The 14,415-nt window shown below is 35.0% G+C and overlaps 1 protein-coding gene across 1 annotated transcript in view; it reads left to right on the top strand.

Moving 5' to 3' along the window:
• Positions 1–13,152, top strand: part of LOC147401619 (uncharacterized) — a 38,406-nt gene extending 25,254 nt beyond the window's left edge. The window contains exons 11-18 of the mRNA XM_086442946.1: positions 5,909–6,100; positions 7,285–7,560; positions 7,664–8,290; positions 9,147–9,655; positions 9,735–9,795; positions 9,897–9,965; positions 11,894–12,560; positions 12,660–13,152. Coding sequence (XP_086299072.1) covers positions 5,909–6,100; positions 7,285–7,560; positions 7,664–8,290; positions 9,147–9,655; positions 9,735–9,795; positions 9,897–9,965; positions 11,894–11,980 — 1,821 coding nt within the window. The 3' untranslated portion in view covers positions 11,981–12,560; positions 12,660–13,152. The remainder of the gene's footprint in view (positions 1–5,908; positions 6,101–7,284; positions 7,561–7,663; positions 8,291–9,146; positions 9,656–9,734; positions 9,796–9,896; positions 9,966–11,893; positions 12,561–12,659) is intronic.
• The last annotated feature ends 1,263 nt before the right edge of the window (positions 13,153–14,415 follow it).

The raw sequence follows: 14,415 nt of genomic DNA, 5'->3' as shown, positions 1-14,415 counted from the left end.
AACTTCCTGAAACTAAGATGATTGATATCGCGAGTAATCGGAGAGTTACCTAATAGAAAACATACATTTCTAAATCATAGTCTTAATGTGCAAATTAATCACACAAATTCATTTGTAAATAATGTAGGTTTATTGAAACATAAATCCGTCTAAAAGATTTCAATAACTGTGAAATAAAACAGAATAAAACATTGCCATAAGCCTGAAATACCAAACATAAAACATCAATAGATAATATAACATACAATGACAAAGTACTATAATAGACAGTTGAGGGTTAAACTGCTGTGAACATGTCAGTCAAGCATACAATTGATCCAATACTTCACCGGTGTGGAACCCATCGTTTGTCCTGATTATATGACCAACCTTTGCAATACTTGGGTGATTGATTTTTTGGCTCAGGTTGGCCGTTGATTAAAGTCCTAAGAAATAAGCCAATCAAGTGAGTCATTCTTTCTCGACTACTATAGACTATTAATGATCATTGGCTAGTCATTTTCGTCTATGCCAATCTAGCGTGCATGTGATCCTTAGTAAAACTCTATCATTTTTACAACTATCTTTACATCTTGTTCTTTATTAAAAATAGAAATGAATTTCCCGTATTTCTATTGTGATGTTGCATTCTTATGCATCCCATACTACATAAGAAATTAAACATCGCAATAGTTAGCCTAGAATAACGTCACTCAGTACGTGATACAACAAATTATTCTTTGCATGCTTTCACAATCTCTTTAATAAATCACTAAATTTATAAATAAATAAACGTTTTTTTTAGAACATGAAAATTCTCTTTTTCGAAATATAAAACTTCCATTTTTTTAAAATCAAGAAACAAAAAATAACAGACAAGTATGTGAGTTGAATACCTAGTCTATCACTCACCATAGTATACCTGTTTTTTTTTTTTTCATTTTATTCATTTAATTTCTTTTCTTGTCTTACACGGTCCTTAGATCGAAGCATGTCTCACATCTTTATCTTTCGTGACTTATACGACATACGCCGAAGTATCTCACTGTTGGGTATTCACTCCACATGATTGACTCAAAAACTATCCCATTAGAACCTTGATTAATAATAATATTTTTTATAAAATTTATTTCTCGATATACGTACTAAAATTTCTAGGACATTACACATAAACTAATAGAACTCTAATTTTTGTAATTAAATCTCCTAAAATTCCAACTCTTATAAATTTAACTAAAAAACATGTTAAAGTTACCAGACTACCCTCAAACGTTATACTAGGACTATGAGTTAATAAAACATGAAAACAAACCTAAAAAACATAAAAATAAAAGTCCAAAATAAAAAACTAAATAAACATAAAATCTACTCTTTAATCTTTGATGTCCTCATCAGAGAGTGACCTTATGAGGGTGAGTGCGGTCTTCAGGTGAATTTTTTTCAAGGGTGAGGATGAGGAAGAGGAATTCTTGTGTTCTAAGAGTTGAGATTTCTGGTGTTTGGATTTTGATTTTATCCATTGCTAAAGTGCATTTACAATTTTTGTTTTTCAAACTGTTTTTGAGCTAGCCCTAGATGTTGTTGATGGAGGAAGAGGAAGAGAAAGTCTAATCACAGGTCTTCCCATCCTTATTAGATCAAGAAGTAAAGAACCCACTTCAACCAAAGAGCTCACAATACAAAAATCCAGTCCCATATAGCAAATTTTCTCTTGGGATTTTTTGGTTGGAGGTTCAACTATTTTTAGGATTGAGATAGAAGAGAAGCAAGAGGGAGGGAGAAAACTTGGTGTAAAAGATGCTAAGAGGAGTTCGAACAATGTCTATCTTATTTTTTATGATGTTTTGCAAGCCATTTTTTCCCTAAAAAAATCCTTCAAACCCCACACCGGCAATTAATCCTCGCTTTCCTCCAAAAGCTATAATATTCAACATCAAACTGCCATAACCATTTGCCTAATAAAGCAGAGTTCTTGAACCTAAACTTTCGAAAGCCTAATCCTTCACTATTTTTTGAGGGACATGATCTTCCAAATGATTAGGTGGAACTTCCAATTAGATCCTTACCATTTGCGAGCGAGATTTGTCAACTGGCAAAACAGAGAAAGTAGAATTCGGGATTGTATACCCTATTACCAAAGCCACATGCTCCTCGGTAAGATATTATTATGAATTTTGAGCTTGTGCTTTCCAAGACTATTAGACAACATGATTTCATCTGTGAAAGTAGGCTGCTTTTCTAAAATGGCCTATTTCATACCTTGTTCCGAAACATCTGATGCCTCCAGGATTGCCAAAATTTTCTTTTTGAGGTGGTTCTCTTACATGGATTGTGAAAATTATAGGTCGAGACATAAGGCTCATGAGTTACTTTTGGAAGATACTTTGGCACATGATGGGCACCAAGCTCCAGTTTTCCTTGGCATACCTCTTGAGGAAGGATGGTCAGATTGAAGTCGTCAGTTGAAGCCTAGGAAATTTGTTGAGGTGTGTTATAGGTGATCATGTTAAGTCACGAGATTCCATAATGTTCAGAGCGGAGTTTGCATACAATAGTTCAGTCAATAGGACCAGAGGCATGAGTCCATTTGAGATAGTTCATGGTTACAAGCCTGGGAATCCTATAGACCCGATCCCAGTGGCAGCATCCCTTATAGGCCATCTGAGTCATCCGTGTCATTTGCATGTCACACTAATGATTTGCATTCTGTGATCAAGAAGAAAATGACTCTTAATAACAAAAAATATAAATGGCAATTGATTCACACCATAGGTTTAAGAAATTTCTGGTGTGTGGTTATGTAATGACTCGTATTAGGGCAAAACAGTTCCCACAAGGAGTCTTGAAAATGTTACAGGACTGCAATTCTTCACCCTTTAAAATATTGAGACGAGTTGGTAACAATGTATATATTTTGGAAAATCCACCTGACTGAAGTATTAGTCTGATGTTTCAATGTTGAGGATGTTGTCCCCTTCCAAGGTTCAACAGTATTACCTTATGACCCACCACATAATCATACACTTGATCTTACTGGACATACACTTGATCCAGCCCATGACCAAGCCTATATCTACAGCCATAGCTCATGTTATTTTCTCATTCTGCTTTCCACTTTCTTTGCCTCCTTCAGCAACTTTGCCTCCAAAAGAAAGAAATAAAATATATCTTGGATCAATAAACAGTTTCCACCAAACATGGAGGATATCAGAAATATCTCATCAAGTGGAAGAATAGACTAGCTACAAATTGTTCATTGATTAAGAGACAGATTACTAGATTGTTACCACAGTTTTATTTCTCCAGAGGACATCATTTCTTCTAATCATAGAGTTTACTAGAGTAGGATGATGACATAGGCCCATCTACAACTTTCCTTTGCTTTGATGTCGTTATTGTTAACCAACCAACTATTCCCAAATACCGATCTGTTGGAGAAGGGGAGAACTATGAATATAAGAGGGTCACGAGGTTAACTGGGGTATGACACCAGAGGGTGGAGGAAAATATAAACTCAACACTCCCCTCACTCATAAGGTGGAAAGAATCAAACTCATGACCTCTGCGAACCTAGCGCTTTGATACCATGTTAATCAACCAACTACTCCAAAAGACTGATCTGTTGGAGAAGGGGAGAACTATGAATATAAGAGGGTCATGGGGCTTAACTAGGGTATGACACTCCCGAGAGTGGAGGAAAATATACACTCAATAGTTACATGGGCTTAGTTCGAGATCTACACTCAAATTAGAGGCCGAAGGCCCCACATGCATGATTCCTACCCACATTGAATACCTCACATTGGGGAAATGCATGGCGGACCATGTATTGGAGCTTGGAGAGCTCACTATGTCTTATTTCGCCAAAGGTGAGCTTTTCTTAGTCGGGAGAACATCAGGCCTTTGGGCTCGTTTTAGGATATTTGGTTTTTAAATTTATTTTTATTTTTATTTAGTTAGTAGAAGTGGACCACCTTTAAGTTAGTGGTGTGTTTTAACTTTTTTTTTGTTGGCCCATTATTAGATGGTCCACGATTTAAGTAGGGTGGTAGTTCAATTTCTTTATTTTAGTCGGTTCTGTGATTGGGTTATAGAGTCTCCCACGATGGATTTTAGTTTTTGGATGTTTAGTTTGTTTCTATTTTTGGTTGTTAGGGTGTAGTAGAGTCTTGATTGAAGTAGGAAACCATATATATATATATATATAACACAACTGAATTGCTACAATTTTGTATTTTTTGCGTTGGGGATAATGTTCCGTCAGCTACAATTTTATGGGTGGAATTACACAATATTCCTTCAAACCCGTCTTCCCATATTTTAGGGATTAGCCTTGTAGGACTGTACTTAACATAATCTCTTTCTGAATTATTTATTAGATTTTTTCAAAAATTTATGGTGAAATTAACTTGTTTTATGTTCTTTCTTGTTCTTGGTAATTTATTTTGATCTTAGATTCATGATTCTAGGTTAGTTGCATCATCCTGCATCATTCAACTGCCTACCTTATTGCTTTTCTTTGTGTGGGGAATTCCTAGTCACTTGACAAGAATGAGAGAGTGGCACATGCACTAGAATGGTTGGTGTTCATCCAGTTCTTTTCCTTTTCTCTTTCAACTTGCCTCTTTTAATTTGGTTGACCCAATATCTTTTTTTGACTAGTAGTATGTGGGAGCTCGGATTCCATCCAACATTGTTTACTTTGCACGGACAAGCTTGGATCAGATTTTATTAGTAAATCATTCCCGATAAAAACGATTATTTTTATTTTGTGCCATTTGCGAGGCTAGTGGGGAGGCTATTATCCATTTACTTATTAATTGTTGTGTGGAAAGAGAGGCATGGTGTAGTACTTATCTCAATTTGGGGTGTCTTGGACTAGTCTATGAGTAATGTGGAAGTAGTAGTACTTTAGGAGCGTATCATCTCACTTTTAATTTGATGGAAGGAGGGCAGCTAGAAATTGTTTTGAAGATTAAAAGCCTCTCCTATTTCATTGGTTCTCTCGTTTTCTACAATGCAAAAAGAGGCCATCATGGGGTGCTCCAAACAATTCATGAATTAATGGGCTCAAAGAATTTCTTATGTGTCAAGATTTAGTCTGAAATATGTGGGACATATCTTTGACCAATACCTCAGTTTTCCTTTTGTAAATTTAATAATTTACATGCCATAGGAAGTTCTCAAACTCCTTGGCATCCCGGGCAACTCCATGTGGCATGGGTTTTGAACCCTCACCTGGGGCAACTTCCCCAATTGCTATAGACCCAGTGGTTGTTTCCCTATAAGACCACCACCTTGACCATGATCACATCTAGTTGGGTAGCCAATGCCTCAATCATTTTTGTGTCAATATAATGGTGACGTGTTTCTTAGATAACATGCTTTACTAACTTACTCTCAATATTCATACCTTAGTGACAAAAATCGCCAGTTTTTTTTTTTGAAAAAAATTGCTATTAATTTATTGACTCTTTGAACCTATGATGTGATCTTGATTTATGTGCAAAGTTTCGAAAAAGTACATTTTTATATTATGTTTAAAATGAAAAAAACACTTTTATAATATAATATTTTGTTTATTATTATGTTTAATACATGAAATGTACATTTTTATATTTTCTATAGTTAATAATATATACTTATTTTAAAAAAAATTCCCAACTTCGCCAGCTTTTACTGGTTTTCTGAGAAAATTTCCCTCATCGAATTTTTCCTGAACCCTGACGTTATCACCTTGATTTGTTTAGTTCATTGATTGCTCAAATTTTGAATATACATGCTATTTTTTTAAAATGACCTTGGCAATCTTTCTCTGTCTGGATTACTGTCTCATATGGTGCTATGATCTCAATTCAGCTATCAAAATGTCCTATTCAACTCTACTTATGTTGCATGCTTTATTTGAACATATCTTCCATCAATGCAGGTAATTAAGGTGCTTTTGGAGATTAGCAGGGAGAATTCTTGGGCCGAATTAGTTCATTGCAAGCTTGTTTGCATGTTAACAAACATGTTATACAGAGTTCACGATGAGCTTGTGAAAGTGGTTTCGCATACTCCTATATTTCTTGTTGAGCAGGTTGATCTGCTTGGAGGAATCGACTTTATTTGCCTTGAGGTATGCATCAAACGATATGAATGCAGAACTTTTATTAAAATACTGGAAAATATAAAAAATACTATTATTTCTAGATTATATATTTTAGTGATGTTAATTCTATTCCTCTCTATCTACACAAAGGAGCAATAACTTGGCCAGGTCAAAGTAGACTCTGGTTCAGTCACCAAGCTCAAAAACTTTTAAAAATTGTGTATGAGCAATTTAAAACCTGTCTGACTTGCCTGTTACTTTCATTAATTGGTCTAAAAGGATGGTTTGACTCGGCATGTTATGATTGAGTGTGCTAAAACATTATTCTTTTTGTGGTTAATGGTTCACATGCTGATATGGTTATTCATGACAAAATACAGCAAACACAGAATAGGACAAAAATTCAGGATGGAGTTGGGTTTGTCATGCAAAAATTCAGCAAAACTTAGAAACTAAAAACAATTAAAAAAAATAAAATAGGTGGAATGCAGTTGTGCACTTTCCACTTAAGTAATGGGATTGCTCTTTTTTGATGTCTAATATCATTATTCTTAATAATGAGAGTGTTTAGATAAAAGTAACATAAATTTTATTAAAAGGGTAAATGGGTAGATAACATAACTATATTGCTTTTTGTGTGCATTATTAGTTGTAAAGATTAAGTTTGTAATGGCATAATATGAAAAATGTAACTATTTTATATTTGAATAAAATATTCAATATGGGTGTTATTGTGAAAATCTTGCCAAGAATTCTCTATGTTATGCCGAAAATTTCTGTTTGTTTTTTGTGTGTGTGTGTTTTTTTTTTTTTTTTTGGGGGGGGGGGGGGGGGGGTGGGCGTGTTTGGCTTCTTTGTTTCAAAGGTTGCCAAGTACTGGACATGAACCGGAAATTTATTAGCAAGACACTGGATGCACTAGAATTGATTTACTCTTGAATGAGGGAGATTCTTTGTAATCTTCTTTTTTGTTGTATTTGGTGTAATAATCCTCCTCTAACTCGATTTATGGGGAAGTTCTAATTTGCCATATGTAATTGTCATCAAAGCCTTATTCCAGATTTGGGACGAGGCTTTCTTAACCATGCAAATATTTGGAGGACGTGGAAAATTAGGTCTTATATTTCATACACTACATCATCCATCCATTTGGCTACCTAGTTCATATAAAACCATTAACATTATAAACTCCCATTATTTTTTATGCGCAGTACTCAAGAGCAAACTCAAGGGAAGAAAAGAGAAATCTATTTCTGGTCCTTCTTGACTATGTTTTGCATCAAATAAATGAAGCACGTGTAGCTGCTGGAGATTCTGAGTACATGTTTGATGAGATTCAACCCCTCGCTACGGTACTTGCTCTTGCAGATGCGCCTGAAGCATTCTACATTTCTGTTAAGCATGGAGTAGAAGGCATTGGAGAGATAATGAGAGAATCAATCTCTGCAGCTTTGTCGAGATGTCCTGACAGTGAACGACTAAATATGGTAATGCTTGATACATATATTTTATGCTAATCTTATATTGAATTCAATTGACATCTATTTATATTTATTATTCCTGCCTCCTGAAGTGCATTTCCTTTTGTAGCTCTTGGAGAAAATTACAAGGAAACTTGATACTATTATAAGCTCATTTAGTCGTTTAGATGACGAGTTCTCAGAGATGATACGGATAACAAAATCTTACACGGCTTTGGAAAGTATCAGGGATGGAACTCTAGAAAATGGTATTGGAATGGACGTGAGACTCTCATGGACAACTTTGCATTCTCTTCTTCACTCTGAAAGATCTGCTTATCGCCAAAACGGGTATATCTGGTTGGTCGAATTGCTTCTTGCCGAAATTAGTGAGGAAAGGGGCAAAAGTATATGGTCATGTATTGAAAAGTTTCAACGACAAATTGAACTTGCTGGTGGTCAAGATTATTCAGTTGGTTCAGAAGTTCCTTTACCCATTTGGATCTTGTGTGGGCTCCTAAAGTCAAAACACAATTTTATCAGATGGGGTTTCCTTTTTGTCCTTGAGAAGCTCCTCATGCGGTGCAAACTGTTATTAGATCAGAGCGAGTTGGAGCATTCAAGCAGCGGTAAAGTTGTTGGGTATGATCGTGGGAATAGCCGTCTGGAGAAAGCCAATGCGATGATAGACATAATGAGCAGTGCATTATCCTTGGTAGCTCAAATAAATGAAACAGATCGGCTCAATATTCTGAAGGTATTTTTTTTTGTTTTGTGAAAACTTAAAGAGCCTATTGGTTTGACCTTAAAGGACCGTTTGACACTGTTTGGATATACATGATCTCCTAGTCCAAGGAAACTGCCTATGAATCTATGATCCTAACCGTCTGATCTTTGCACTTTTTGCATGCTAACGACAGACTCTGGACCAAAAAAAAAGTAGATGAATAGGATGATTAGGATCATCCCACTGTTTTCAATTTTGACCTAGTAGATCTTCTAAGTGGCCAAATTGGTCTTACCTCCTCCATTAGAAAGTTCCTTAAGTTATAGCCTCCTGGTACAATATATTTCTTCTTCTTGTTATTTTATTTTTTTGCAAAATGCTCACTCAATGAAAAAATACTCAAGATTGTTTAGGGCCATGTTCTTGAAAAAAGAGGATGATGACCAATACAAGGTTAGAGTATGGTATTCACTTGAGCAACGATAAGATTCCCAGTTGTTTTTGACTCTGTCATTTTTTATGACTATTATGTGGTGATTGAAATCTACAAGTTCCTGAAACCTTTTTATACTACTCTTGAAAAGAATCACATATTGAAAAATTTCTTAATGATTTTAGTGTATCACCCAGAAGGTTGTACCAAAAAGTAAGCGTTAGTATACCGGAGAAGAAATAATGATGAATGAACAATTATCGCTCACTCCACTCTTTCATTGGTCTCTTAGTTAAGAACGATCTTTTCCTTATCCAAAACATTCCAATATTACAAACCAAATGTTGGTCTGAACTCTCTTTGCAGTCTATCAAATGGTTTCCTTATATTTATGATAAACCCTTTTCTGTGCTCTGACATGACTTTCCTGACTTGTTACCCCTCTTTGAACAGTTATGTGACATGCTATTCTCTCAGTTATGCTTGAGACTTGTCTCTGCTACTGCAATGCCTCTTGGTGATCTAGCATGCCTTGGTAAAGTCTTTGGTTGCACAGAAGAGAGGGGAAAGAATGATGGAAATCCATGCATTTCTCAGCAAGAAATGAACCACAGCACATCTGTGTTTCCTGGAGAAATGGATAGCAGAACCACCTCTGATCATGATTTTTCTTTTATTTGCAAGAGTGCATCCTTGGCTGCATTGCTTCTTCGAGGACAGGCCATTGTTCCTATGCAACTTGTCGCACGTGTTCCCACTGCTTTGCTCTACTGGCCTCTGATTCAACTTGCTGGGGCAGTAGCTGATGATATTGCACTAGGTGTGGCTGTGGGTAGCAAAGGAAGGGGAAACCTACCTGGCGCCACGTCAGACATCCGGGCTGCCCTTCTTTTACTTTTGATTGGTAAATGCAATTCAGATCCGTTTGCTTTAAAAGAAGTAGGAGGAGAAGAATTCTTTAGGTATGTATGGATTTCCCCAAACTCCAAGAATTAACTTTGATTTCATGTCTAATGCCTATGAGTTTTGGGTCTTTGGCAGGAGACTTTTAGATGATTCGGACTCAAGGGTGGCGTTTTTTTCTTCAGCTTTTCTCTTGAAGGCATGCCGACTGTCCTTTTCCTCTGGTCAATGGCTTCAGATTCATTTCCTTATTCCTTTCATTTCTTTGAGCTTTTATTGATTCTAGTTTGGGTTTTACAGAGAATGATGACAGAGGAACCTGAAAAGTACCAGCGTATGCTTCAGAGTCTCATTTTTCGAGCACAGCAGGTGGGCCTGGTTCATTCACTCTCCTTTGGTTCAGACATTCATTTCAGATTTATCAATGCAGACACTATTCGAACAATTATAATTTTTCTTGTTTCAGTTATTATTTATGTAATTCTAATGCATTTCTACGCATCTTTCTTTTGAAGGTATACTAATTGAAATTCATAAATATATTATTTAACCATACTGAGTTTTATGTCAATCCTAAAAGATTTATGATTTGAATTCTATGACCCAATTCAAATCTTAATATACATTTTGAATCTTATATCTGATTCCTTCAGATAAAAGTCTTGTGAATTTTGTGAATCATTGATTTCAAGTATGCTTCACGATCTTATGGTTCCACTTCTTTCAAATCGTATGATTTAAATAAAAAGTGGGGCACATTGAAAACAACGATCCATGTTTGTTTTTCAAATCTTTTTCCTTAATTTTAAATTAGTAGGTGGCATGTGCAAACACACATATTACAAAAATTAAGATTTATGCATGATTAAAATAGTTTATAGTTGCTTTAATAAACTATTTCCAAATTTTTTGAAGTAAGATGATTTTGAAGATAATATAACAAACGGATATTTTTATTTTTTAAGAAAACTGACTTAATTGTAGGAATTTATGTTTATATTATTAGGGCCATTTGAAATTTAAAATATTAAATAAGGGTATTGTGAATATAACATTATAAAATGCTACTTTTGTAATTTTAGAAAAGTAACGCGAGCCTAGGAGTTGGGGGGGGGGGGGGGGGGGGGCATTTTTCGTCTTCCAAATTTGAGTGTCGAACCACTTTACATCTCCTCATCATAGTAGTAAAGATGATACCAAAGGAAAATTTGTGGTTGTTTTTATCTTTTACATAACATCATCTGACACAATGATGAGAAATGCATGTTCGTGCACGCATTTTGAAAGATTGAAAATTGGGACTGTTGATGAGAGAAAGGCTTAATAATTGACAATGAAGTGTTATCCATGATTTTATTTTTTGTTTATGAGAAAAGATCTTTTATTTATATAATCATGAGTTTATAACTGTTACTTTATAGTGCATTTTTGGGGATGACAGATAAACTGTTTGTCACTTGTTTATAACAATGATAAAATTTTGTTTTTAATCTTCTTCCTCTTCTTCTTTATTCTTTTCTCATCTTATTTTGTTTCTTTGTTACTGTTGGCCTGCCCAACAATTTAGAGCATTTAGAAATAGATTTGAATATAAAATAGTAATATATGCACAGAAAGTTCAATTTATTTTGTTCATAAATAATTTTTTTGTTGTATTTAGTGCTGTACAGTTGTTTGATTGGTTGGAAATATTTGGTTGTTTCCATAATATTCTCTTTTAATATTAATTAATTATATATAGTTAAAATTTCATGTGCGCCCACCACCTGAGTGCCTTCCCTTGCACCACCTGAGCATCTAAAAATGTTGATACATTTTGTTAACTTTTTTGAAACTACGTATCTGTAATAAAAGGCTTTTTGGATATTAGTTTATATTTTTAACTCAAGGAAAATTATCTATGCATCTTATGGTTCAACGATTAATATCCCAATTTGTTTTGAATCCTATACATTATATTGAGCATCTGAAAATGTTGATATATTTTGTTTACTTTTTGGAAATCACTTATCTATAAGAAAAAAGGATTTTTGGATATTACTTCATATTTTTAACTAAAGAAAAATTATCTATCCATCTTATGGTTCAAGGATTAATATCCCAATTTGATTTGAATCCCATTCATTATGTTCTTATAATGCATTTTGATTATGATAAACTATGCTGATAAACATGTCAAGTTATCAGGTTTTCTGGTGTCAGCGTGTCCAACAGTTGCTGCTTCTGCTAATGTTTGTGTTTCATTTATATCAGTTTTTCTGGTAGTATGTCAACTAACATATGTTTTTGCTAATCAGAGTAACAATGAAAAGCTGTTGGAGAATCCATATCTGCAGATCCGAGGCATACTTCAGCTGTCAAATGACCTTGGAACTGGTTTATAAACGTAACTTTGGCTCAGTTGCCTCTAGTTAGGTTTTACATATGACTTAAGGAAAGAGCCATTCTTGGAATACCAAGTGTTTGATGTTTGCTGCACCTGATGCTAATGATGTTCAAAATTCCAGCATTGTTGAATATCTGGCTCAAGTATAACAGACCTAGAAAGAACTAGAGAAGGGATTTATCTTTAATACTACATAACATGGTTTGGATTTTGGAATGGAGTTCCTACCAACATCCTTCAACCAGAGCCAAATTATCATGGAAATTGGGTCTAGGTGGATGATCTATCTACTGGGGTGCCCGTGTAATATTGTATCCAGATTCTTGGAAAACGCAATACCTCCCATGTGTTCAGATTGTATATAACCATCATGCATTGATTTGGGATTTTGGCCTGATGAAATCTGCGGAACCAGATGTTTGCTTGAAACCTTTAATGTAAAGTTCTACCATAGTTTATGGTCCGACATGTACAAGAACTACTTTGAGTAACTTAATAATTCTTTGATTGATTAAACTTGTGTTCTTCTGCCAAATGTGGCCATGTCTGGGGATTGAGGCTTTTCATTTTATCTTCAGGTATTAAAATACATCCCGTATTCTCTTTGTACAAATTACCATCCTTTGTTTATCATCGTTATCGTAGCAAAGTAACAATTTTTTTTCCATGTAAAGCAGTTCTTGGCTTGCATTACAGAAGAGACCCTGTTATCATGGAGTGAAGATGGCTACAAGATTGGATCTCTTATTAGCCATTTGGTTTTTGCTGTCATATCTCCACAGGCCGAGGTTAATGCAGAATTTTTATGAGGCATCCTCGGTTAATAAAAATCTTTCGAGGATTGTAATTTTTATTGAATAGGAGAAAAAAGGAGCCAAGGAAAGATTGGAACTCCAAACACATGGTCAGGAGCATCAACAAATTGTGCTTGGTAAATTTTTTTTTTGTTCACTGTTCAATATTTCACTTGGTGACTATGCACACTTTATTGTATCTTGCTTCTGTTTTCTCAGGTTGTTTGTTTTTTTCATTTCTAACCTTTTGTCCTGATGAATGGTTGTAAAATGGCTGTTGAAAATTTTGTCATGTTTTTTAAAGTATTTGTGAATCAGATAGATATGCTTTGTTATTCAACCTCCTAAATTTTATTCAATACAAGTGAATTTCTGCTGATAATTGATTCAAATAACTCAAGAACTTACTTTATTACATTCACTGCTTTGCATTGTGTGGTTCACAATCCATAAAACACAGATCTGATACTAGTCATTGTGGAGTCCACAGTGGCTTACCCAATGTTACCTGGTTTGTTGGTTCGCCCAGTTTGAAATTCAGGTTCATGGTTTACTATTCTACAATGAACCTGGTTTGTAGAGGTTAGTTTAGTAGAGAGCATTTTTAGGTCATTTAGATTAGTCTTATTAGAGAAGAGGACCTAGGTCTAGGTCAAGAGAAGGGGGAGAGGGGATCATCAGATAAAAATGTGGAGGGGGGCATCTCTAATATTGGCGTGAACAGGGTGTGTATAAGACCGGGATCATTGTTTTGTGTAAACAAACAGAAGTGTGGTGGCTGTAAGCATTTGGACTGGGGTTGGTTCAGAGGCCCAAAAGCTCTAGGGGTGTTCTGTTTATAGAAAAAAAAAAAAAAACACGTACTGAAATTATGTTTGTCTTGCTTAGTAGGAGGTGGACCCCTGACATTGAATTTTGAGATTTCAGATTTCTTTGATTTTTTTTTACCAACAACTTTTCAGATTTCAGAAAATGTAGTAATATCATCTTATATTGTTTTATTGAGTGTTGACTCTTTACTCTTAGGGCTTGTTTGGTAATAATAGGTGTTGGAGTTACAACTCCCACCTTTGATTTCTAATTGGTTGTTTCAATTCCATGGAGTTACAACTCCAACAAGGTCCTCAACTCCCATTTTTAAAGGAGTTACAACTCCCACCTATATGCAACTCTAGAAAAATAAAAAAAATCTTTAATCCCAAAAATTGAGTTGACTCACCTGAGTCATCTAATATATAAATTAGGGTTGTCAATGGATCGGGTTTTAAATGCGTCGGGCCTTTTTAGGCTAAAAAATCATGCTGTAACCCAACCCATCTAATTATCGGCCTGGGCCTGACTTAATAAATAAAACCTTAGTCCAAGTCTGGTCCACTAAGACTGTCAATGGCTCAGGTCCGGACTGGATCAAGTTTGATTTGATATCTCGATCCGGTAAGGATCAGATCAGGCCAAATTCAATTTTATATGCAAAATCTATATCAACTTCACACATCTTAATAAATATATAATATAATTTATATACTTTCTAACATGTTAGCAGATGAGGTCCTTACCGAATTGAGACAAGGTTGATTCCGATCTTATCCAATAAGATATCGGATCTTTATTGGAATCCAAAACATCGATCCAGACCCGA

Source organism: Akebia trifoliata, chromosome 5 (genome assembly GCF_017979445.1).
Source record: "Akebia trifoliata isolate Shusen 1 chromosome 5, ASM1797944v1, whole genome shotgun sequence".
Lineage (NCBI taxonomy): Eukaryota > Viridiplantae > Streptophyta > Magnoliopsida > Ranunculales > Lardizabalaceae > Akebia > Akebia trifoliata.
The sequence above is the reverse complement of the archived record's forward strand: the minus strand, read 5'-3'. Positions and strand labels throughout refer to the sequence as shown.